We start from the raw sequence: 27,751 nt of genomic DNA, 5'->3' as shown, positions 1-27,751 counted from the left end.
ATATTGTAAAATTTATTGAAATTTATCGTAGCCATGAATGTTTATGGAATACAAATAGCCTCGACTACAAAAACAGGAATATTAGGAATGATGCACTTTCTTCCTTCGCTAACGAATTAGGTATCGATGGGTTTGGATCAAAAGAAATAACAACCAAAATTAAAAATATTAGAAGCCAATATTTACAAGAGAAGAAAAAGATATGAGCATCTACGGGAAATGGATCCGGTGCAGAGGATGTTTATACTCCCAAATTACATTGGTTTCATTTAATGGATAGCTTCCTCATGACCAGTGTTGAACCAAGGGATACAACATCAAACCTGGTAAGTGTGTTTTTTATTTTTATTTTAGTATTTCATTTAATTTCACAGGCAATTTCATAATTAAATTTTAGGTAATTAAGGTAACAAAAAAATGAATTCAAAATATTTTTGGTTTATGCACTTTATTAAGCAATAATAACATACCCAAATAAACAAAATGTTACCAACCTAAGATAAACCGTAAAAATTTTAGTATTTTTTCTAATTTTGTAAATTTTTTATATGATACAAATTTATTTCTAATTTTCTGAGATGGCTCTTTCTTGCCAAGGTACAGCTCCTTCTGTACTGAAATAACAATATTTTTCACGAACAAGAATTGCATCTTTAGCAGAGTTTCCATAATTAGGCATTATATTTTTAAAAGCTTCTGGTTTTGAAATTTTTCTGCGATCGACTCCTATATTGGGCTGGTCTTCTTCAATATAACCCGGAGGAGTAGTACCTGGTGATGTTTCCTGAGCAATTGTATAACGCGCACGTTGCTTTACATGATCGACTTTATATGGTGCAAGTTTTATTGGCTTCTTGAACACCCGAAATCGTGCCACTAAAATGCCAAATGCATTTTCAACAATCCTTCGGCACCTACAGATACGATAGTTGTAAATTAGTTGTTCCTTTGATAAATTATCTCGACGCGGGTATGGTTTTAGAAGGTAGTTTTTTAAGCGAAATGCTTCGTCTCCCACAAACATAGTTATCAGGCAAATTCAAAGATTTTCCTCCAATAGCCTTTTTCAGAGAACAATCATTAAAAATCCCACCATCAGAACTTCTCCCTTTTGCTCCTACATTGATATACGCGAAACAGTAATCGTAATCTACAACTGCGAGCAATACAAGGCTAAAAGACTGCTTGTAATTGTAAAAATCAGAACCGGTACCATTAGGACATTTTATAATAACGTGTTTCCCATCAATGGCACCTGTAGAATTTGGAAAATTCCATCTTGTGTCAAACCCCGTTATTATTTTATTCCATTCTTCTGAAGATCTTGGAACCTGAAAATACATAAAGATCAAGAAATAATGTAAAAATTATTTACAAAGCGTTAAAAAAACTAATCACGAAAAAATTAAAATGTTTTTGGTTTGAATCAATCACTTTCATAAAAATAATGTTATATCATAAATACAATAGCATTATTATTAAAATATTATTATTATTAAAAATCGTAACCTAACTTATATTCAAAGCCGATAGAGACAATTTATGAAGTAAAAAATTCCAGTATAAAATTTTTTGAAAATTTACTTCAAAAAAGTTTGTTACCGACCTTTTTTTATTCAGCTTTCTTTGAAGTGGGTCTTTCAAATTTTTTTACTATATAAAGGGATAAATTATTATTTAATAATAAATAAGTTAATGTAATATTTTCTTTTCTATTTTAATTGATACAGTGTTGTTTCAGGAGGGCAGCACTCAACTGTCCGAAATATCACATTCAGACGTTATTGAAAATCCTGTAGAAGCGGCAACCAAAAACGTCCCTGCTTCAAAAAATACTAAACTACATAAAAAAAAGAGGTACATTGATGACGACAGTGTTGAAGCGGCTCTAGACAAACTAGAACAGATTTCCGAAAAAGCCGCTGCTAAAGAAGACAAATTAGATAAATTTGGAGATTATGTAGCAGCAAGTTTGCGCAAACTTAAAACCATAAGCTGCATAAAAGCCAAAGATGAGATTCAGGCTGTGCAGATTACAGGATATACCTGCTGAAACAACACCAACATAATCATCTACACCAATGTCCGAATCTCCATATCAGAATGCAGGTGAAACAAGTGGCGATGGGTGGAATTTTTATTTACAAATCTGTAAAACCAAAGTATCTGTTTGAACGATCCAGTTTATGGTCGCTATCAATGTCTGCTCCAGGATATGTTTTGCAGTCAACGAGTTGATTTCTAAATCTTTGCTTAACCATGATATAATCTATCTGATACCTTGCAGTATCGCCTGGCTTTTTCCAAGTGTATATTCTTCTATTATGATTTTTAAATTGGGTGTTGGCAATTACTAAATTATACTTCGTGCAAAACTCTGTCCCCTCTTTCATTCCTTTTGCCCAGCCCGTATTCACCCACTATATTTATCTCCTTGCCTTTTCCAATGCTTGCATTCCAATCTCCAACTATTATTAAATTTTCATCTCCTTTTACGTGTTTAATTGCTTCATCAATCTCTTCGTATACACACTCTACCTCATCATCATCATCATGGGCGCTTGTAGGCATATAGACGTTAACAATCGTTGTCGGTTTAGGTTTTAATTTTATCCTTATTACAATGATTCTATCGCTATGCGTTTTGAAATACTCTACTCTCTTCCCTATCTTCTTGTTCATTATGAAACCTACTCCTGCCTGCCCATTATTTGAAGCTGAGTTAATTATTCTAAAATCACCTGACCAAAAGTCGCCTTCCTCTTCCCACCGAACCTCACTAATTCTTACTACATCCACATTTATCCTATCCATTTCCCTTTTTAAATGTTTTTAAATGTAGTCTACCAACCTTTTTTAAACCTCACGCTCCTAACTCACGCCCCTAACAACTACTGAAAGAGCTGCTGCCCTCTTTTAGAAACCATTCCTTAGTTTGGCTCTCAACAGATACCTCTCCGATATGGTTGTACCTTCGGTCCAGCTACTTTGTATCACTGAGCACTCAAGTCCCCTCACCAAAGGCAAGGTCTCATGATTCATAGTAGGAGGAAGATTTTCATCTGCCAACAGATAAAATAGTCATTCTGCAAGACGTCTGCTTGGGAGGGGCAAAGAAAAATCTATAACAATTTTTTTCTCCAAATTGGAGAAGGCGGTACCAGGAGGTAAGGACCATAGAAGTAGTAAAACAAGTGAATCAAGATGCTAAAACACTGGTCATAAAATCAGCAGGCCGTTCGTACGCAAAGTTATTAAAATCGATGAAAGAACGATTATCATCTGGCGAAGTCAATGACGTCCTTTCAGTTTCAATTACATTACATTTTGTTTTTTTAAATTAAAGTTTACAATTAACATTAAGTTGATAAACGGGTAACAAAGAGATAAGTTCCTCAGTTAAAAAAAAAAAAATAATGACCATACTTCATTCTTACTTTTTAACTAAAAAAGTGTTTGATATTGGTTTTATTGATTTAGTTCTTAAATCATTATTTTATAGATTTGAATTTTTTACATAATAAAATAATAGTATGATATTTTCAAACACAAAAAATTACATGTTCTGAATATTTTATTTTTCATGTGAAATATACGATAAAAAAATGAATGTAGGTATAATATTAAGCATTTTTAAAAAAAAGGTTTTATCCTGAATATAATTTTTCAGTACTGTACTTTCATATTAGCCCATCGACCAATAAATTGCAAACTTTTGGGTTATTGTTAATATCACCCCATATAACCATTATATTACCATTTATATTTATTTATTTTATAAATCAAATTTAACCAAAAACCTACGCTCACTAAGCTTGACTAATTAACAACGTAATATTTAGAGTATTTTTTTTGTCTTCAATCATTTGACTATCAAATTCATAAAAGGGGAAACCACAAAATATGTGGTAATGAATTATTACTTCATCAATAACAAAATGTTTATCATAAAAAATTTCATCATCACATTTTTTCTTAATAAATATTTGTCTGTGTAATAGTTTTCTTCAGTAGTCGAGCCAGAAGAGAGGATTTTCCAGAATAATTTTCATTATGACCATGATCTTCTTTTGCTGATCTTGATGCACCATTTCTTTATGTTTATTTATATTTCATTTTTTTTGTCTTCAGTCATTTGACTGGTTTGATGCAGCTCTCCAAGGTTCCCCATCTAGTGCCAGTTGTTTCATTTCGGTATACCCCCTACATCCTACATCCCTAACAATTTGTTTTACATATTCCAAATGTAACCTGCCTGCACAATTTTTCTCATCTACCTGTCCCTCTAATATCAAAGTAACTATTCCAGGATGCCTTAATATGTGGCCAATAATTCTGTCTCTTCTTTTAACTATATTTTTCCAAATGCTTCTTTATTCATCAATCTGCTGCAACACGTCTTCATTTGTCATTTTATCCACCCATCCGATCTTTAACATTCTCCTGTAGCACCACATTTAAAATGTTTCTAATCTTTTCTTCTCAGGTACTCCGATTGTCCAAGTTTCACCTCTATATAAAGCTAGACTCCAAACATATACTTTCAAAAATGTTTTCCTGATGTTTAAATTAATTTTTGATGTAAACAAATTAGATTTCTGACTGAAGGCTTGTTTTGCCTGTGCTATTCGGCATTTTTTATCGCTCCTGCTTTGTCCATCTTTAGTAATTCTACTTCCCAAATAACAAAATTCTTCTACCTCCGTAATATTTTTTCTTCCTATTTTTATATTCAATGATCCATATACATTATTACTACTACATTTCATTACTTTCATTTTGTTCTTGTTTATTTTCATGCGATAGTTCTTGCGTAGGACTTCATCCATGCCGTTCATTGTTTCTTCCAAATCTTTTTAACGCTCGGTTAGAATTGCTATATCATCAACAATTCGTAACATCTTTATCTCTTCACCTTGTACTGTTACTCCAGATCTAAATTATTGTATAACATTATTAACTGCTAGTTCTATGTAAAAATTAAAAAGTAAAGGGGATAGGAAACATCCTTGTCGGACTCCCTTTCTTATGTTCTTCAATTATTACTGCTGCTGTTTGGATCCTGTAAATGTTAGCAATTGTTCTTCTATCTCTGTACTTGAACCCTAGTTTTTTAAAATGCTGAACATTTATTCCAGTCTACGTTATCGAATGTCTTTTCTAGGTCTATAAATGCTGTGTATGTTGGTTTGTTTTTCTTTAATCTTCCTTCTACTATTAATCTGAGGCCTAAAATTGCTTCCCTTGTCCCTATATTTTTTCTAAAACCAAAATTGGTCTTTTCCTAACGCTTCTTCCACTCTCCTCTCAATTATTCTGTGCAGAATTCTGATTTTTGATGCATGAGTAATTAAACTAACTGTTCTGTATTCTTCACATTTATCTGCTCCTGTTTTCTTTGGTATCATGACTATAACACTCTTTTTGAAGTCTGACGAAAGTTCCTCTTTTTTGTAAATACTACACACCATTTTATATAATCGATCTACTGCTACATCGCCTGCACTGTGCAGTAATTCTGCAGGTATTCTGTCTATTCCAGGAGCCTTTCTGCCATTCAAATCTTTTAATGCTCTCTTAAATTCAGATCTCAGTATTGTTTCTCCCCTTTCATCCTCTTCGACTTCCTTTATAACACCATTTTCTAATTCATTTCCTCCGTATAACTCTTCAATTTATTCCACCCACCTCTCGACCTTTCCTTTTGTATTATAAATTGGTGTACCATCTTTGTTTATCACATTATTAGATTTTAATTTATAAACCACACAATTTTCCATAACTTTCCTGTATGCTCCGTCTATTTTACCAATGATTTCTCTTTCCACTTCTGAACACTTTTCTTTTGCTAATTTACACTTCTTGTTTATAGTATTTCTTAATTGTTGATAGTTCCTTTTACCTCTTCATTACTAGTATTAATATACTTTCTATGTTCATCCATCAGGTACAACATATCATTTGATATCTGAGATTTTCTACCAGTTCTCTTTGTTCCGTCTAAGTTTGCTTCTGCTGATTTAAGAATTTCTTTTTTATCATTCTCCCATTCTTCTTCTATATTTTCTACCTTTTCTTTTTTACTCGACCTCTTGCGATGTCCTCCTCAAAAATCTTCTTTACATCCTCTTCCTCAAACTTCTCTAAATTTCACCGATTCATGTGACACCTTTTCTTCAGGTTTTTAAACCCCAATCTACATTTCACTAACACTTAATCATGGTCACTATCAATGTCTGCTCTTGGATTCGCTTTGCAGTCGTTGAGTTGTTTTCTACATCTTTGTTTAACCACGATATAATCTATCTGATACCTTGCAGTATCACCCGGCATTTTCACATATATAATCTTCTATTATGATTTTTTTTTAAACTGGGTGTTGGCAATTACCAAATTATACTTAGTAAGTAAGTCGCCTCTTTCATTCCTTTTACCCAGTCCGTATTCACCCATATTTCCTTCCTTGCCTTTTCCAATGCTTGCATTCCAATCTCCAACTATTGTTAAATTTTCATTTATTTTTTCGTCAATTTATTTATACACACACACTACCTCATCATCATCAAGGGCACTTGTAGGCAAATAGAGTTAACAATTGTTGTTGTATTAGGTTTTCATTTTGTCCTGATTACAATGATTCTATCGCTAGTCTTTTTGAATTAGTCTACTCTTTTCCCTATCTTCTTGCTAATTACAAAACCTACTCCTGCCTGCCCTTTACTTGATGCCGTGTTAATTATTCTAAAACCACCTTATCAGAAGTCATTCTCCTCTTCCCACCTAACCTCTCTAGTTCCTACTAAATCTACATTTAACATATCCATTTCCCTTTTTAAATGTTTTTAAATGTAGTCTACCAACCTTTTTTAAACCTCACGCTCCTAACTCACGCCCCTAACAACTACTGAAAGAGCTGCTGCCCTCTTTTAGGAACCATTCCTTAGTTTGGCTCTCAACAGATACCTCTCCGATATGGTTGTACCTTCGGTCCAGCTACTCTGTATCACTGAGCACTCAAGTCCCCTCACCAACGGCAAGGTCTCATGATTCATAGTAGGAGGAAGATTTTCATCTGCCAACAGATAAAATAGTCATTCTGCAAGACGTCTGCTTGGGAGGGGCAAAGAAAAATCTATAACAATTTTTTTCTCCAAATTGGAGAGAATGAGAATTTCTAATGTAGAGTATGAGAAGGCAAAGTGAATGGTTGTGTTTGGATTGTGCTCTAGCCTTATCTGAAATGATAATGGTATTTACAGTTAAATTATATTATATATTGTTAGCTCACATATATTAAATTCATTTGTTTTAAAAGTAATTTCAAATTATAGTCAAATTCATTCTAAAATGTCATGTAAAATATGTAACACACCTCTAAAAAGTAGAAATGGATTGGAAATATTATGCTCTGTTTGGAACAACACATGTGTTAATTTGAAGTTAGAAGAAACAAAAGTTCTTAAAAAAAAATAAGAAAAAGTGGAATTGTCAAGAATGTATGACGGACAAAATACAACTGTCACCAAAAAAAGAAAATTTATCACTTAACAATGTCAATTTGCTAAAAAAAAAATGAGGGAGGATATTAAAAAATGGAACAATTAAGCAACTCCATTGAACGTTGCAATACACATTGAAGATACTTCAACGAAAATCAACTAACAAGATAAACAACTTAGTTTATGTTTGGAAAAAACAGAAGCCCAATCTCTTGAAATGCTCACTTTGAAAAATGTAAACAAAGTATTGCAGCAAAATGTCTCAGATTTGCAACAAGTTTCTAAGGAAAATAACATTGAAATACATAACTATCCTGTGGAACCTAATGAAGACATTGTCATTGTCAATTATCTGATTACTGATCAGCAGATTGACTATTCACAGACTTCCAGCACGAAGGGAAGATATGCCGCCCATAATATTAGCTAAACTGACACAAAAAATTGACTAACATGAGCTACTGAGAAAGAGGACAATAAAATGAGATCTCTCAGCATGACATATGGGTCTCCCAACGAATATATCCATCTACATCAATGAAAGCCTATATCCATGGAAAGCCAAAATATTTCTTGTAGCATGTAAAAAGATGAAAAAGGATTTAAATACTTATGGATACTAGGTAGCTCAAGATAAACTGAACCGGACATGTGAGAGAAGAAACCGAAAAGTGTTAGTGTATTCGACTCAACAACAAGCAATAACATTTCAAATGCCATGCAGTGAGCTGTGACGTACATTGATCTTAAACAGCAAGAGAAGAAAAGCATAGGAAAGGGACCATGACCAATATCTGTGAAGGAAACACAGTTAAGATGAAGTCAATCACCAGTGTACACACATGAATACACCACTGGACTACCGATGCCAGAATAATCATCATCAAGGAATATTGAGTACAGGGCAGATTGATCAAAGGAGTGCAAGAAAATTTATGCAAACTTCAAAAGTGATCCAACCCACCAAGTCATCCATATACAAGCTCATTTAAGCAGACTGTATCTGTGCTTGATAAGAAGCATCAATACCCACCTGTGTAAAGGAACGATGTGCAAAATGAAGATATATCCCAGCGCATCCTTAAAGACCTGAACGTGAAGCTATACAAAATCATGGTTTTACAAAATTTAAAGCCTACAGACCATGATAAACATGTATGGTATTGCAAATGGCTACTGCAGGAAATTGAAAGAGGTTTACTTGATCCAAACATGTACTTTATGATAGATGAGGTGCGGTTCCACCTCAGTGGCTACATAAATTTGCAAAATTTGCGATATTGGTCTGTCTAAAACCCATGACAAATATTCAAACTGCTGCTGCATGATGTAAAGATTGCAGTGTGGTAAACTGTGACAGGGACGAGAATCATTGGATCCATTTTTTCAGAAGCACAGTGAACTTAGCAAGTTACATTACTAACATCTTCCAGCCCTTTGTAGAGCAACTGACACTAAATCAGAGGTTTCCAAACTTATTTTTCTCATAGACCACTTTCAAAATTTTGCTGGTTCCGGTGGACCCCCGCAGCTACATTTCTACCATATTTCCAGTCGACGGAAAGTGTGAAGATTAGATCTAACTATGAAAATTTGCGGTACGGCTGAGTTCCACGAACTTACAGCTTCCGAAAAAAAGTGAGAATTGATTGGTTAATTTTTGATTGACTGTGCTGTGAGTGGATGTCAAAAAAGTAAAGTTGGCCAATCAAAAAAAAATGCTTCCATCCAACTTTACATTTTTGACATCTACTCACAGCACAAAAAGCAATCAATTCTCACTTATTTTATTTAGAAAACTTCCCATTCAGAGTGGTAAAAAGCAAAAGAAAAATAGTATATTTTTTTGTGTTGCATTTATTCAAATATGTAATCATTACACTATTAATTATTATTGTTATCATATTGCAATGTAATATAATAAAATTGTCGTAATATAATTAAAATTAAACATTAGTAACGTAATGTAACTTCTACAATGACGATCACAAAATAGTTACAATTTTAATGGGAGGGATGTACTTGATGGATTGACAGCAAATGATCAATATTTGGCTTCAGTTTTGTTAGGAATAAGCGCAAATCTCCCCGTTCTGTGAAATTGAATCTGCTCCTTTTTTTTGATAAAAGGTTTGTAACAACACTAAAACTTTTTTCGACAAGATATGATGAGGGAAACGCTATCAAAAGCTTTCTCGCAATTCCCCACAGTCCAGGATATTTTTCTGGTATTTCTGCCAGCAGCTAAAATGTTTGATACCCTCTTTTAAATTTCACCTTCAGCTCCTCATTAGTGCTAAGCTCGAGTAGCTCCTCATTCAAAGCACTCACTCAGCAAAAAGACACATTCTCCACTTCCGTTTCATCAAATGGATTTATGATCCATGGTGGTATTTCCATCGTCAGAATATCTTCAAATCTGATTTTGAAGTCATCCTGCAGGGCAATTAAATGTTGAACGTATGTCTGAATATTCTCATCAAGGCATTCTACCTGTGACAAGTTTGAAAACTGCGAAAATACGCGCTGACTAATATTTTGCTTCATAAATTTCAATTTTCCAAGAAAAGCTGAAATTACACCCTTTGTTTTTATTAAATTGAGACTGTCCCCTTGTAATTTTAAGTTAATGTCATTAAATTTTTTGAACAAATCTGTCAAATACGCGATGTCAGCTTTCAAAGTGATCAGGTTTTCTTTTAAATTTGAATCTTTACCTTCCAGAAACTCTAAAACTGATTCAAAAAGTGAGTAAAATCTTGTTAAACATGCACCTTTCGACAACCAGCGTACTGCAGTATGTAAGAGCAATCGTTGGAAGTCTTCATCATTTTCATCACACAATTGGGCAAATAAACACGTATTCAATGCATTGCTTCTTATCTTGTTAACAGCATTAATTACAAGTTGAAGCGATTGGTGCAATCTATCACTCAGATTTTTCGCTACTAGGTGTTGTCGGTGGATGACACAATGAATTGCAGTTACCTCTGGTATAATTCTTTTAAGATGGCTTATAAACCCATGATATCGTCCGACCATGGCAGGATCTCCATCTGTTGCCACCAAAATGAAGTTTGTGAATGGAATTGATTTTTCGTTAAAAAAATCACTCAGGACATTAAATACTAATTTGCCAAAGTTTTCGCGAATAGTAGCTCTTCATGAATTTCTTCGTCCATAACAAATCGAACATATGCCAATAATAATGCTTCATTACCAGGTAAAGTTGATTCGTCCAGTTGAATAGAAAAATGAGTTGTTTGCAGATAATTACACAAGAAACTTTCAATATCAGAGCTCATTTCATCAATACGTCTTTGTACAGTGTTGTTACTCAAAGGAATTCTTTTGAGTATGTCAAATGGAGATTTGTGCAGAACAGTTTTTAAAGCCTCTTCAACAGCGGGTAAAATTAACTGTTCTCCAATGGTGTGCGGTTTTCCAGATTTCACTATAAGTAATGAAATATTGTACGATGCCCGCAAGCCATCATCGTTACTTTCAGACGTTAAAGCAAACATACTGTGCACGGTAGGTCTCTTTTCATATTTTTCCTTCAATGTTTGAAAATATTTCAAATCTTTACTTATTTTATCAGGATGACACCTTCTTAGATGATCTTCGAGCTTCAATGGTTTCATAGAGTCATTGCTCAAAATGTTGCTGCAGAAAAGGCATATAGGCAATCGCTTGTCTGCCTTTGATGGAAGAAATCCAAATTTTAAATAATCAACACTGTACAGTCAACATTTCTTCTTAGATTCAGTCATGTTTTGTATCAGTTACCTACCGGTAAATAAAAAAAAAACTTTGTTTTAGTAATCTCAAGGCGGTCTTACTTAACAGGATATGACTATTTTAACAGAATAGGATTAATTAATTATTGCAATGAAATAAAGTACCAGCGGCAAACTGATTCTAATTATTAAAAGCAATAAATCGGTAAGATTCATAATAAAGTTTTATGAAAATGGCTGAACCGATTTTAATGTGATGTAAAACATTTTTTCATTAATTATATTTTGATATATTTCTGTAAATTCTATAGAAAATACTTTTAAATAACCAATATTTTGATATCACAACTCTGCGATTTTAATCATTTATTTATTACTTTGATGCACATTACGAGTATGTAAAGACAGATACAACTTATGAAAATAAACAACGTATTACAGAATAATAAGGGTTACAACCGGGAAATGGTATGTTCAGGATCAGTTTTTAAGTGATTCCAATAGTTTTTTATATATCTGAAAAAAAATTTAGACCAAAAATTAATAAATCCTTTAATGGAGACAGTAAAAAGTGGTCACATTACAATATTGTGATGCGCGTAGGTAGCGTAGCCCCTGCGGCTTTGACCGTGCCGCGCGCGACGTTTCAATATTGTGATTTGACCACTTTTTACTGATTTTTTTATTAATTTTTGGTCTAAATTTTTTTTCAGATATATAAAAACAAACTATTAAAATAGACTTAAAAACTGATCCTGAACATAACATTTCCCGGGTGTAACCCTTATTCTGTAACACGTTGTATAAATGTATATAATTATTAGTGAACCACACACACAGTCGGGTAAAAATTATATTACTAATAAAGTAGGGACAAAAAGTTCAACCTTTCTCGGCTTTCTGTTCTTTTAGGGAAGTCTCTAGTAATGGCTCTGTTCAGTATTTAATTTTTAATACGTACCTACTACACACAAACATTACAAATATACTTATTACAACATAAATATATCTTTATCGCAGGCGGGTTGGAAGAGATTTCTTTTAGGAATAAGCCTCGCCTTTTGTACCTACGTATTTTTTTGTAATTTGTGGATTTTTTGTTTATTGACGTGTACAATAAATTGTCAAATAAATAAATAAACAATAAAAAAATAAAAGTAAGTATAACAAAAAAGCAGGTAAGTACTTACTACTTTTTCCGACACTGGCAAACGCTAACATCTATTCACTTTTCTTTTTGAAATTCCAGAAACAAATGAGTAACGTTTATCCTTGGCAATCATATTTATATTAGTGAAGAATCAAACAAGTTCATGCAAGATTGCTAGCACACACACCACAAGTCATATTTCATCCCTTTGCACGTCTGAACAAGCGTTGCGGACGGCGGCGGCAGCAGCAGCGGCACTTTGCAAGTCTCGACACGTTCATTGTACTGAATATGGAATATGCAAGTTTTTACAAGTAACAGTCGCTGAGCTTCTCAAAACATTATCTGCCTAGATTGATATGCAAAGTCAAGCCAACATTTTAGTTCTTCACTATCGAAACCAGATGGATTTTCATGGACCCCCCGCTTACAAATTGTGAACCCCCATTTTTTTGTCATGCCAACGTAGACCCCCGTCGAGTCTCCCGTGGACCCCTGGGGGTCACCTGGACCACTTTGGGAATCAATGCACTAAATGAATGACGTTTCACATATTACCAGCAGGACGGTGTCACAGCACATGGTTCCTTGGAAGCAGTGCACTCAATTTTCACACTGACAGGACTGTCTCGAAGGATCTATGATCTCCACGATCGCCTGATCTATCAAGTTGTGATTTTTATTTGTGGGGCACCCTGAAGGGCAAGGTTTACCAGAACAATCCATGAACTCTTGATGCACTACAACAGAACGTACACAACGCCATCACCACATCCAATAGGACAAGTTACAGCAAGTCGCACTAACATGATTCTTTGGACCAAACTGTGCCTGGACCATGGCAGTTAACATTTCCAGTAGTACATGTAGAGACCAGCAGAGATGGAGGAACCTAAATAAATAGGTCTTTGTCATTCATTTACTAGTATATTATCGCCTTACAGTTCATGTGTTCTTTGCTTGCATTAGGTTCAGTTTATCTTGGGCCACCCCATATTAATAAGGAAAGAAAAGAGGTCAGCCACTTATTATACTTCTATCTTTCTGATTTAGATAATTTAGTGTAGTTGGCCTAAAATGTTATTTATATTTTTATGTTTATAATCAGATAAAATGGTAGAAAAATATCTATGTTTAGTTTTACAAAATATTAGAAGTATGCATGAGAACTTTTTGTTGTTTCTACAAGAGGTATTATTACTAGGAAAAATGCCTGAAATAATAGTACTGACCGAAATATGGATTTTTGTAGAAGAATTATTTAAATATCAAATAGATAATTATAATTGTTTCTCTAACTGTGATTTATTTTAATATTTTTTTTTATAAAAGGAGTAATATGTATCGACTAAAGCAAACATGTCAAGAGTAATTTAGGTAGGAATGACAAATTTGTATTACCTTTGCCAAAATTGGAAGTGTATAGACAATTTTATTCATTTGTGGCTCCATAGTTGTACAATTTGTCACCTAATAATATAAAGCAGCATTTCTCAATCTGGGGGTTGCAAAATTAGCCTACAACTTTGTACGCAAACAATAATGAAATCATTTTATGAGAAAAAAATGATTTATTATAAACATTTTACTTACAGTTATAAGTACACATGTTAAAAAAATAAATTAATGAGATGGTTGTGTATGTCTTCCATTTAAAAGTTTCTCCATACATCGATTTTATGTTAGAAACAAACAAAAGCAGATTGTTTTCAAGAGATAAAACTTGATTCCAATATTTCGTTTTTAGCGCAATCATAGATGGAAAATCCTTTTCACAGAGGTAAGACATGGCAAAAGCGATTAATATTTTCAATGTTTCTGACTAAATTTCCATATTCATTTTGATGAGCAAGCCAAATGTATCTAAATCTTCAAATGTGAATTTCAGTTGTAACATTTTATCGACAGACATTTGGATTAGCAGATCATGAATCTCAACTGGTAACAGCTGCAATAACTTTTTTTTAAGTGGATTAAGTAATCACCTCTTTGAGAAATCATTTTTATCTTCTGGGAAATATTCCACCAACTGAATTTTTAGCTCATGCAAATCCATCTTCACGTTATCCAAACTGTGGTGAACTTCGTCTTCTTCATCCAAATTTTTCTCAATAAAATCAGAAGTAACTGGAAACATATCAAAATTTTAGCTTTGAAGGTAAATAATCCAGATATCAAGCTTCATAATGAAAACATGAACTTTGTCTGTCATTAATAAAATGTTTTATCACATTCTTATAAATTCACATTCTTATAAATTCACATTCAAGTCATTTAAATGCAAAAATACATCAGCTAAATAAGCCAACAACGATATATACTCATTACTCTGTAAAAACACTGAGAATGGCATTCGTTTATCACGGAAAAATATTATTAATTCATCTTGCAATTCCAATAACCATGTTAAAATTTTCCCCTGCAATATCCATCAATCTGACTTCTGTATGGAAAAGAAGAGATTTTTTTCTTTTCGTCAATTTCATCACATAGGTTAGCAAACAGCCTATTCTGCAACGCTCGACTTTCAATAAAATTAAACAGTTTTACAGATTTACTAAGAATTTGTTTGAGATTTTCCGGCATATTTTTTGTGGCAAGAGCATGTCTGTGAAGGAAGCAGTGCATCCATTCTGCCCTTGGTATAAAACGATCTTTTAATTTTTTAGAAATCCACTGTTCCCCTGTTATCACTTTTGCACCATAATTACATACTGCAATACATTTTGTCCAATCAATATTATAATTTTTAGCAGTTTCATAAAAAATATCAAAAAGACATTGTCCTGTTACATGACCAGGTATTGATTTGCAAAACAACATATTTTCTTTGATTGAACTGTCCCTATCACATTCATATCTCACAAAGTATAAGAACTATGAAATGTTTGCTAAATCTATTGATTCATCAAACTGAATATTAAAAAATTCGCTGGAACTCATTTGCTAAATTACCTGACTGCAAAAATTGGCAGCAATCCATTGATTCGCTTTGATAATGTGTCGTTAGATAGAATTTTTTTTCAATTTTTTTTTTGCTTCTTTGACGCCTATGCCTATTAAAACTCAGACCATATCAATGGCAGCAAGCAATATGAGGTTCTTCGCGATTGTATGGGGTTTGGACATCTTAGCTACTCTTAATGCTATGAGATTAAGCTTCAAGTGAACTTTTAACAGTATGGGTTGATTTACAAATAGAAGCTTACTGATTTCTCAAAGTAGGTAATTTTCTTTTCGAAAAATTCCAAGGGTTTGGCTTTCATGATCCAGATCATTAATTTTCAAGTATCAAATTAATTTTGATGGCTTCATGCTTTCATCAGAGAGGACCTGAAAGCAAACACACTGTGGTTTTCCATCCAATGAGGTAAAACCATAATTTAAATAACTAAAATTGAAACCTCAATTATTATTATTATTTTCAATGAAACTATGCTTTTACAAACTTAAATAAAGGCACCAGAGGCATGCTTCACATTCGAAACTAAACTGGCATTATGCAATCCCTTACATCTCTTTCATACTGCTGAGAGCATGACGTGTTCAAACATCTCATATGCACGTTCAAACATGACGCTCTCACAGTGTTATGCAAACAGACCAAATTACAAGGAGCACGTATACATTAAGTTGAAACCTGTAAATTGCTCATGTCTGTACACTTCACACATGCATGTTCATAAACATCAGCTAAATAGTTTTAACTGGGTTCTATTGGGTTGTGGTTGGGGGTCACAAAACAAACATTTTATATATATATATATATATATATATATTTCTTTTTTACTTTTTGAGAGTCATGGAGCTAAAAAGGTTGAGAATCACTATTCTAGAATAACTAAATTTACAGTTTGTGATTTGATAATTATATTTACAAGTTTAATGTAAGAACATAATACAAACACATAAGATGTGTTATTTATAAAAAAATATTTCTGCTTTACACAGAAATGATGTTACAATTTAGTTTTCAAAATACTTAAGTTAGCATAGATTTTAAAACAGAAAAGAGACAAAAACTGTAAATTAACAAATTTAATCGAAACCTAATTTAGACAGACATGTTGATAGTATCAACAGAAACTGACAAATCAGTATAAAGAAAAGAGCAAATGCTAAATAAGATATAAATAAAATAAAAAATTACCATACAATACGAAGCAACTAAGTGACCAGAAACATTCTTAAGTGCATAATTACTTAAGAATAAACATATTTAAGTAATCACATTATAAAAAATAATAATCCCTGATAAAAAATCAATCAACTTTTTTCTAAGAAAATAGTAGGCATCAAGATGTGGTAATGCGATGCATTAAACCTAACTAAGCATATATAATTTTTACCATCCTCTTCAAGTGAGCCAATCACAGGTAGGCAGCCAAGTGTTGTGGGATTATATGCGTGTGTCACACTTTTATTTCATGCAGGCTTACAGAACAATAAATAAATTGGACTAATTTGTCAAACTTGGAGATACATCTCCTGACCACATAGGAAAAGACACCCACCATGTGGGTGATCCAATTGCCACACCAACCCCTCCATACCTAGCCCTTAGGGACTTCATTGGAGGTCGTCTGGTCATCTTTAAGGTCTCAAGACATATTTCATCTTGCCTCTGTCACGATGCTACCAATGCGAATGCCACATGTGACATTCCCATCGGTGTACTACACTTAAACGGATCCTACAAGCAGTATACAAGTCTTAAAAATGACCATCCAATTGAGTTGACACTACCTACCCAAATGGCAGAATGAGTTTAACATCCAACACTGAGCCCAAACAAAACAAACTAGCAAACAGCTATTAATGACACTAACAAAACAATAACGTAAAATCTACAATAATTCAAAACGTAAATGAGAAACTGTAAACAAATAAAAAAAACCATAAACTTAACAATCTCATCAGAAAACTAAAGAAAACACTAAGAGAAAAGAATCTAAGAGAGAACAAAAGTAACAAAATATGAAACCTACAAAACCAAAATAAAATGTAAACTGAACAAAGAAAACAAAACATTAACCTAAAACTTGTATCAAATTCTAACGTGAAGATAAAACTATAAACAAAACCGAAATATAACCAAAACTTAGCCAACAACATCAAAATACTAAAGAGGCAACAAAACAATAACACTATCTACAACAAATTAAAAACTACAAAACTAAAATGAAATATAAACCTAAACAAACAAAACAACTCGCAACTATATTCAAACAATCTATTTGTTGATCTGACTGATCTCGTGTTTGCTTGCAGGCGGGACAATCACTCGACTTACTATCATGTCCAGCCGGCTTCCTAAATTTGGAGCAGTTTGCACATATAGGAGAACCACCCTCCTTTTTTACTGGACAAATATCTGCGTGATGACCTTGAAACAGTGCAAACAAATCTCGTTTTCTTTACAAAATTTTTCCACATGTCCAAAGCCAAGACACTTAAAGCATTGGCTGACCCTAATGTGGTCTTTCACCTTATATGACTGATAATCAATAAAAATACATCCACTTTCTACGTTTCGAAACTCTTTACTACATTCAACGATATGATGTACTACATTGCTATCTCTTCTCCCAGTCTGAGCAACTACTTTAAACTTGGAAAAAAATCATAACAATCAAAAGCCGAGTTCTGGTTCCATACAGCATCCATAAAATCATCTACACATGGGATGTCAAGAATAATGAGCCGCAGCAGCAGAGGCTTAGTATTAATCGTCTTAATTGGATATTTATTTATCCCTTCAATATCCCTTATCCATTAATCAGTTTCAGAATCGCCCACCACAATTCTAGCATCTTTCGGGTTATCCTCTAGGCTAATGATCCACAAACCCTGCTCCCTTGCTTGCAATATTTTCACCATCTCACCCTTAAAGGCAGCTGAGGAAACATCATCTGGTTTATCAATCAATATCACCCTAGGTTTAGACACCACTGGTGTTGAACTTCCCCAAAGATAGTCTCGGAGCCAATGAGTGAGAAACAGTTTTTACTCTCTCACCCATGCCTGCTGTAAACCCCTAAATATATACTTGGAGCCTATCATTCCTTTTTATTATCAAAAGTTGTAAATAACATAACTTCCATGCACAGGATAAAATATAGATAGGTAGCACACTTTTCTTTTACGTTCTTTATATTGCCAACATATTCTTCCATCTCATTACACAATCTATAAAACATTTTTATGAACTCAGTAACTTCCTCATTAGATACCAAATCTGTAAAAAAATCTGGAAATTTCTTTTCCCTGACCTTATAGGACCAAAGGTTTCTTCAGTTACTCTCATATCAGAGTCTGAGTCAAATTCTGAGCAGCACTTGCTGCCCCCACTGCCTCATCAGCCTTTCTGAGCTTTCTAGTCGATAACTCCTTTAGTGAAGGCATCACCTTTCCTTTCTTTATCCATTTTTCAGATTGTTTCTGTGCCTGGTTAGACGCGCGGCCACTCACAATATCACCTTCCAAGCCATCACTACTCTCTTCGGCTGCCAAAATAGCCTGTTTTAGTCGAGAATTGTAACCACTCTTCTTACAAAATAAATAACACAACCTAATATAATATCATAAAACTAAATAACCAAACACAACTATGTAAACCAACAAAATAAACTAAATAAAAAAAACAAAGCTAACAACCTATCAAAAACCAAATTAAATATAAACAAGATGAACCATGACCAATCAGAAACAACAACATGGCTACCGTTGCCAAGGCTGTTTCTAACGTTAGCAACAATAATAAAATAAACAAATACCTAAAAAATAAATTAATTAATTTAAACTAACAACCCTAAATAAATAACAGTAATTAATTACTATAACAAAAACACAAGAACCTGTCTAAGAATCTCCCAAAAGTCTATGTACATATACATATAAAACACTAACGATAAAATGGGCCAGAGCAAGGCCCCTAAGCAAACCAAAAATAATAAAAATACCTAAAAACTAATTACAAACAACAAAACTTAAGTTAAGACAGGTACAACAAAACTATAAACAAACAAATAAAACAAAAACAAAAATCAGTAATGAAAAACTTCTGGAAGAGAGTTAGTTAAACCCATCCGTACTGTTCAGAGCTGCATGTTGAACTTTGAGATACACAAGGTAAACTGATTTGCAAGATTCAAAAGACATTCAGAATCATACAATAAAAGTAATTTACATTAAAGAATGGTTTAAATGGTAGGCCACCAACAAGCTGAAATTCAATTGCCATCAAGAAAGTGCACAAATTGATCATGAAAGATCATGAGTTAAATTATTATACTGCAATTTAATACACATACATCCAGTTTTAATGGATTATTTAGACAAGTGCAGACTGGCTACAATATGTGTGACCAAACTACTTTCAGAATCATGTAAACAGGATAAGCTCTACTTTGATGTTGTGCTTCAGATTTTAGAGTACACTAACTACAATCATAACTTCTTGAGACCATTATTACTGGTGAAGTCAAATTAATTGTTGCACATTTGCACACAAAACTGTCATACAACAACTGACTCACAGTAGAAGTAGGAAAAAATTGTACAAGTACATAAGATGTACTTCCACATAATGCTAAGTCTTGACTCAAAGTTATAACTTATTTCCAAAAAGCCAGTTTAAGGATTTACATAAAAAAAAAAAAAAATGGCAAGTTAAGTGCCAGTATTGTTTTATCAACAGTGACCCTATATCAATTAACCATTTTTTTGCTGAACAGAAAAATGTTAATTTTTTGTAATGACAAGTATTTTAGTTATGCAAACACATGCATGATTGCTGTGTGTGCTCAGGATGCTGTGGGTGCACAACATACTTATACTCAACAATATATTTGAAAGTAGATATCACAGTAACTAACACATTTCTTTCTCATTATTGTTCAATTTTTATTATTACATAATTTAATATTCAATTAGTAAAAACATATACAAAAAACAATAATAATAAAGATAAAATAAAATAATATTATAAAAGATGATATCCAAGTAAGATATCCAAGTTATTGAGAAAAATATGTGAATAACAATTACTTTTTAATGTTTTCAACCAACATATCAGTTTGTAGACTCAATTATTAAGTTAGTATTTATGGAAAAAATATACCTACATAGTAAATAATGATGAAATATCTTTCACAGTTAAAATAAAGAATCTTTAGAAATTTTTCTTTTTATGAGAAGTAGCAATGACTATAGTGGAGTAAACGGGAGAATGGAAAATTGCAGATAGCATGTGGCAATTACTTCATAACTTTATAAGTCCCATGACAAAAATATAAAATAATCATATTTGTTAATTTCACATTTCCTTTAAGTAAAGATTCATGTACAAACTAGAACAAGAACTGTAATAAAACTATTAATAATGCGGCACATAAAAACAAAATTTTTCACAATCAATTACTGATTAGGGCTCATGCAAGATAAAAAAAATAAATTAGTTATTATACCTATAATAATTCTTCCAATACACATATATTATGATATCAGATAATATTGCATACGTACTCTAGAAGCCTTGAATGTTTTTTCAACAATATCTGCAATCACATACCCAGTAGCCAAACCATAGCCCGAATAAACAGTGTATTTATGTACAATAGGACGAAATGCCTCTGCTAACTCATTTGCATACCCTACAACATAAATAATGATGTAAATTGTAAAAGTTTCAATAGATTGAATATGCGATGTAAATACTACAATGATGGCTAAAAAAAATTATTGTTTAAAAGTTATCATCACCCTCAAAATATTTTGGCTCTAACAAGAGATAAAGATTACTTTTCTTGTTATTTCTTCTAAGGTATTTCCATCAAAATTAAATATCTTTTTGCAATCTGTAGCTGAACATTCTTTTGATTTTAGTATTTGGGTGATTGTAATCATTTTATTAACTCATTAAAATTTTTTAAATAGTAGATTAATGTAATAGCCCAAACACTTCATTTTTATAACATTTTTTGGTAGAAAATGACAAAGAGCAAGAGACAATTAGTGAATTACACTATCGACTTAATTTTAATGAAACTGCTAATAAACTTAAAACTTAAAGTACTTAATTTAAACAGTAAATGCTGAAACCAAAACAAATTTGAAGTAAATAAATAAAATTATTACTTTTATAATAAAATGATCAACACAGAATTTTACTAATAGCCAGGAGCACAGCTTCTAGATCTTATAAAATGCTAGGATTGTACTAGGATGCTAAAATGCTGAAGATGCTAGGATTGTACTTTCCAATTTACTATTTGGTAATTTTGTGGTAATAATTTTGTAATAGGAATAAATAGGTTTGAATATTTACTATTGTTGATCAGTGTTATAAACTGTGATACTTTTAAAATTTTTTAAATTATTAAAAACTTAATTACAAATTACATGAAAATTGTTCTGAAATCTAGACATATGTACAAAAATATTTACTATATACAAGTTATACATACAAATATATTTACCACATATAAGTTATATACGCAACACATAAAAGCAATAATAACACACTTGAACAATATGAAATTCATAACACACTAAATTTTACAAAAATATATTAACTGAAAAACTCAACATATAAAAATTTTGTACTACTATGTACTAAAAGCTTTCTAAAACTTTGAATGACACTATTAACGTCTACCAGTAAATCCAATGATGAAGGAGCTATATAATTAGCTACAAAAAGCTCTTTTGGAAGAACAATTTTCCCATAATTTTAAAATGATTCATTATTTCATTATTAATTTTTAATATTTGTAAGAAATTATTTATTTTGTAGGTATACTGACTGTGACTTAGACAGAAGTTTAACTTCAAAATTGTCTACAGTTAATTTTTTTACCAACAAAACTGAAGGAAGAACTACTTTATTTATAAATTATTAAAGAGAGATTAGATACATGTACAAAAAATCTGTAGTACAAAAACTGTTTGCACTCTAAAATATTTTGAATACATTCATAACATCCAAGAATATCACCAATCTACAAGTTGTGATATCTTTTAACAACATAACTCATTTCATTACACTCATAGATACTATTTACATGTTTACAGCTCGTATGATTAGTTTGGTAAAAATATTTTCAACCGGAATAGGCAGGCCAGATAATGCTATGTTTAGACCAAACTCTCAATAACGTAGTAAGATTATTTTTTTCTGAAGAGTCCTAACTTCTAATTTGAGCTTAAAAATGTGTTTTGCTACCTTTGACAGCCTGTTCTCAATAAATGATTATACTAACAATTTCCGATTTAGGTTAAAAAAATCTAAAACATAATACAATACACTGAATCAAAATTCACTGATTTTGATAAACATATTTATTATCATCAAAATTATCTACTTTTATTAACTAAAATTACATTTAAATTTTACATCTGTACGTTAAAACAAATCAAGTTTTTTCTCAGTATTTTATATTTCATAATTGATTCGAGTGTTATTTTCTGGCTTTCTTAGCATTGCCACTCTAACATTTGTCGTTGACGCAATTCAGTGTGAATGAGAAACAGAGTGCTTAAAGTAGTTTTGAGAATGGAGATACTCAAAACATGCCAACTGTCGGAGTGGCAATGCTAGGTAAGGCAGAAAATAACGCAGAAATCAATATTAATTTTAAACATATAAATGTTCATATATTACTGAATATTGATTCAAATATAAAAAATTTGCTGATAAAAAATATTATATTATACGATTAGCTATTATATTATATGATTACGTACAGAGGAGGTATGGACTACAAAATTTTAATTTAAATAAATTAATAATAAATGCCAACCAGGCCAAATTGTCCTATAAATTTTAATAAAAAATGTTTAAATTTAAAACTAATACCAAAGTATGCGAAAATAAATTAAAGGTTTTCAACATAATAATATTATACGTAGAACTATAACATATGGAGAGAATTTCAGAATAAAACAAAGAGATAAAATATGTTTACTATAAGAGAAACTGCATAAAAATTTAATTATATACAATATGTATTTGAATTGATTAAAAGTTTTGGATAACATCATGTTCAATTATAGCTATGATTATATAAAAATTAACATTAATTTATATAAAAAGAAAATAATAAAAACAAATTACAAAAAATAAATAATTTGATAAAAACATAAAACAGTAATAATAATGCAATATATAAAAATGATAACATTTATAATATAAATTAAACAACAAATAACGGGAATAAAACTTGTAGATGTTGATAGTATACAAAATAATTCAGATAAATTTAAAATAAATGGTAATTTAGAAAATTTATCAAAGGTTGTTTCCCTAGATGAAGAAAAATTAATAATTGCAAATTCCTTTAAATTTAACTTATCAGATAATAATATAGACAAAGTTATTAAAAGCGTGACAATAGATTCAGAATATATCATAAGTAATAAAATTGATAAATTTAAAAACAAAATTAATAGCAAAAACTTAATTCGTAATGAAAATTCAATAATGAATAAGAATAAAATATATAAAGTAAAAAATAAGTTAAAAGAAAATAAATGAACAATAATAAAATTCGATAAGACAGAAACTCCCGTTATTATTTCTATTGTTGAGTATAATACTATAAATAAATAAATACGAAAACGCTTTTTAAAAAAATCAATGACCAAGTAAGGAATTTCTAAGAATTACAAAAGAATTAATAGTTAAATACAAAAAAATATTTAATTATAATAACAAAGTAAAATACCATAGTAGATTATACCCATATAACAGTATGCCATAAAATTACAGGTCTTCCTAAGTTGCATAAGGAAGGTATCGCTATGAGACCGTTAATCAATTTCAAAAACCGCTCCGTTATGTAATTACTATAATTATTGATAAAATAATAGATCAAATATTAATTTAGAAAATATATATATATATATATATATATATATATAAAACGTAAAAAAATGAATGTTTAGTTTGTTTGTCCCGCACGCATTCCTATACCATTCATCCGAATGCGATGAAACTTTCGTAAGTTGTTGTGAGCACGCCCGCGAAGGTTTCTGAATTAGTATGGACCCGCTAGGTAGGGCTGGGATCTAGATACTCAAAAATTGTATTTATGGTAAGATTTGGTTCACATTCAGAACATATTAGTTACGTGAAAGAAATATTTTTTTGAAAACCGCTAGGTAGTGCTGAGGTCGAGGTATTTCGTAAAATTGTATTAATGGTCCGCTTTGGCTCGTATTGGGTAGACTTCATAAGAAAGATACCTATTGTAACGGGTACTATGATTCGACTTAAAATTTCGACATATCTTCACGTTTCATTCTCCCACAAACTTTCATTTGTGTTCATTTGATCTATCTATCTATCTATATATATATATATATATATATATATATATATATATACTCAAATCTAGTAATAGCAAAGTACTGCCGGGTCAGCTAGTATAATATAAAAAACAGGTACAAGTTGATTGATATATTAAATATCAATAATAGAACAAAAATGATAAGCTTCAATATAACAAATATTTACCCCAGTATTCCTATAGATTACACAATTTCATTAATAAATACAGTTGAGGATCAAAAATTTATAAATTGTTATTTAAAATTTATAAATTATTATAATAATAATTAGAAATTCTTGTAAAACAAAATTATTTTGAATTTAATGGTACCTGTTATACACAAGGAAACACTTTACCTATGGGTATAAATAAGTATAAATGTAGATTCAGCCTCATGAATCTGCAAACAAAATTTGATGGGGACATTCTTAAACATATTATTTAAGTTGGTAATACATTGATAAGAATTTTAATAATCAAATAATCAGTACATTACTGTATTAGCATGCAGATGACATGATTTAAGAAAAACGTTTTAAATATTAATAATGTTCTAAATTTAAAAAAAAAAATTGACTGAAAAAATATTTGTTCTATAGATATAAATGTATTAGATTTTTTTGTGTAAATGTAAGGAAAGAAAAAAAAATTTAAAGAAAACATTACTGAAGATAGGCTTATGCCTGAAAGCACTATAACGAGCAAAAAGAAGTAAAGGTAAGAATGTTCTTTAATTCTGGACTTTGTGGAGTAGCTAAAAAAAATATTACATGGTTAGCTAATATTTATATATTCTCATATGTGTTTATCATACACACACGAGAATATATATATCAGAAATTACATTCAATGATGATTTTTTTTTTTTACTCTCTTGGCAGCATAGTAAGAGGAAAAAGTTTTTTTAGAATTAAAAAAATATGTAAAACGTTTTACTGAATATCACAATTAAAATCTTTGAAAATAAAAAGAGAAAAGCAACCTGTTTTTTGTGCAGATAATTTTGTTCCTGATAAAATACCTAAATCAAATTTTGGATTACTTCCAGAAATATTTGTACCAACATTACAAGCAGCGGCAAAATTTCTTCCAGAACTTGCAGAAATGTCTTAACTATTATTCAAACATTATGAAAAATATAACCACTTAAGACCACTCAATGGTCTAAAAACACAACCCAAACATGAATCACTGCAATGGAAATGGTACGAAGGCAACACAATGAGCACAGAAATAGAGTAAACTGACACAACCACTACCAAATTAAGATCAAGGCTGTAAATTGACAAGTATGGTAAGGTTCAAGGTCTTAACCTCGTAAGTCCTGCTACCCCTGCGCAAATAATCACAAAGTGAGTATTTCAAAAACGTTCTTTACTAGATCTCATACTTCTAAAATTGGTAATTAGGCAAGAAAAAAGCTCAGGAAATGGTTCCCAATGTATATTATATTACCCTGCTACCAGAATTTATTTATATAATCCTCCATACCAGTATAACACAGAAAAAGGTATAGAAAATCAACATAGATGAAGTACAAATCAGACTGTAAAAATGTGATGAAAAATTGTAGAAGAATTGTAAAAAAAGTAAAGAATTTAAAAGTTAAAACACAATTACATTATATAGTTAGATTACTCTTCTTAACCTATAAGGTTAGCTGTAGGGCTAAATTTATAACTAAATTTAATTTACAGCATTCTGATTGAAGGTGTTTATAAAATTGATCAATCAATAAAATCACAAAAAATCAGTTTCACTATAACTCTCAGTAAATTATTTTTTTAATAAAAAATACATTAAACTTAAGTAACGTTTTTAATAAAAGCATTTACAGTATTTGGTTCAACAAAATAAAACTGACCTGAAACAATTTCAATTAAGCGATTTGGTATCTTGTAAAGTTACATAATTACTAATTTGATGGCAAACTGATCCAAATTTACTTTTATCAAATTTTATTTACTCTAGTTGTAACATTTTAATCATTAATATTACTTCCTCTGAGCCATACTGAACTTTGTGATATAAAAAGCACAATGAATATCGAAATGTTATTAAATAAAGCAGTGTAAAGTATTTATGGCAAAACTAAAACAAGCTCTAAGGAAAACTATTATAATAAATAAAGCACAGGGTAAATTTCCAAGGGGAAGTGAATATTTCATTTTTACAAATATAACAGATATGCTAAGATAGTAAGTATTTTATCACACTCAGGAAGTGGAAGAGTTTAACTAGTTTATGGAACTAGGCCCAACACCCACCATGCAAGCTAAAGAGGATTACGGAATATGGTTTATTTGAAATAACACTCAACCCAAACCACACGGGACATTAAAGAAAAATAATAATAAATTAGCACCAACATTAATGCGCCGGTTAAACGTTCAAAACTTCTGGCCAAAATAAATTAGTCACAATTTTTAACTTTGGATTATTACAAAAACAGAATTTTTCTATCCTTTTTAATGTATAATAAACTTGAGTTTTAATATCCATAACATTAATTTTATAATTCTGATAAAACTGGCAGATACTAGTGCGAAACGTACGAGTCGATAACACGAAGACCAATTACCATAACCTCATCCTTGCTACCTCGAAACTAAACCTGAAAACTAAGCTGTAAACAATAATAATATAGGGTATTTATTCTCCCTGGACAAAAAAATAACAAATAAAAATAACAAGAATAAAAATATATCAATGATTACGTAACGATTGACATTTAACCTACCCAGAAAACGTAACGGTGAATCTCTATAAACGTCGTATTCAGGCATAATGAACACTTATTCGTTTTTTTGTTATTACTAAAAGATATAACTAACAGCCAACAAACCAATAAATGATGGCTACAAATAATAGCACCTGGACCAAAACCAATAACCTAACAAATCAGATGAAGGCGGTGTTTAACGAACAGTGTTCAGTTGCAAAAAATTCTAGATATTAGAAGTCACACGTTCATCGATTTTTTATAAAAATTTCCTTTTTGTTAATAAAGAAAAAATAACATTGCTAAAT

At 31.2% G+C, this 27,751-nt stretch overlaps 1 protein-coding gene across 1 annotated transcript; it reads right to left on the bottom strand.

The window, feature by feature from the left end:
- Positions 1 to 440: 440 nt before the first annotated feature.
- On the bottom strand, positions 441 to 27,751 carry LOC142323151 (putative nuclease HARBI1). Its single transcript, XM_075362422.1, is given in 4 exon segments — positions 441 to 1,019; positions 1,021 to 1,331; positions 20,916 to 21,043; positions 27,462 to 27,751. Coding segments are annotated over 4 exon segments (939 nt in total). The 5' UTR covers positions 27,508 to 27,751; the 3' UTR covers positions 441 to 565.

Source organism: Lycorma delicatula, chromosome 4 (genome assembly GCF_047948215.1).
Source record: "Lycorma delicatula isolate Av1 chromosome 4, ASM4794821v1, whole genome shotgun sequence".
NCBI lineage: Eukaryota > Metazoa > Arthropoda > Insecta > Hemiptera > Fulgoridae > Lycorma > Lycorma delicatula.
Note: the sequence above shows the minus strand (reverse complement) of the source record. Positions and strands in the feature narration are given on the sequence as shown.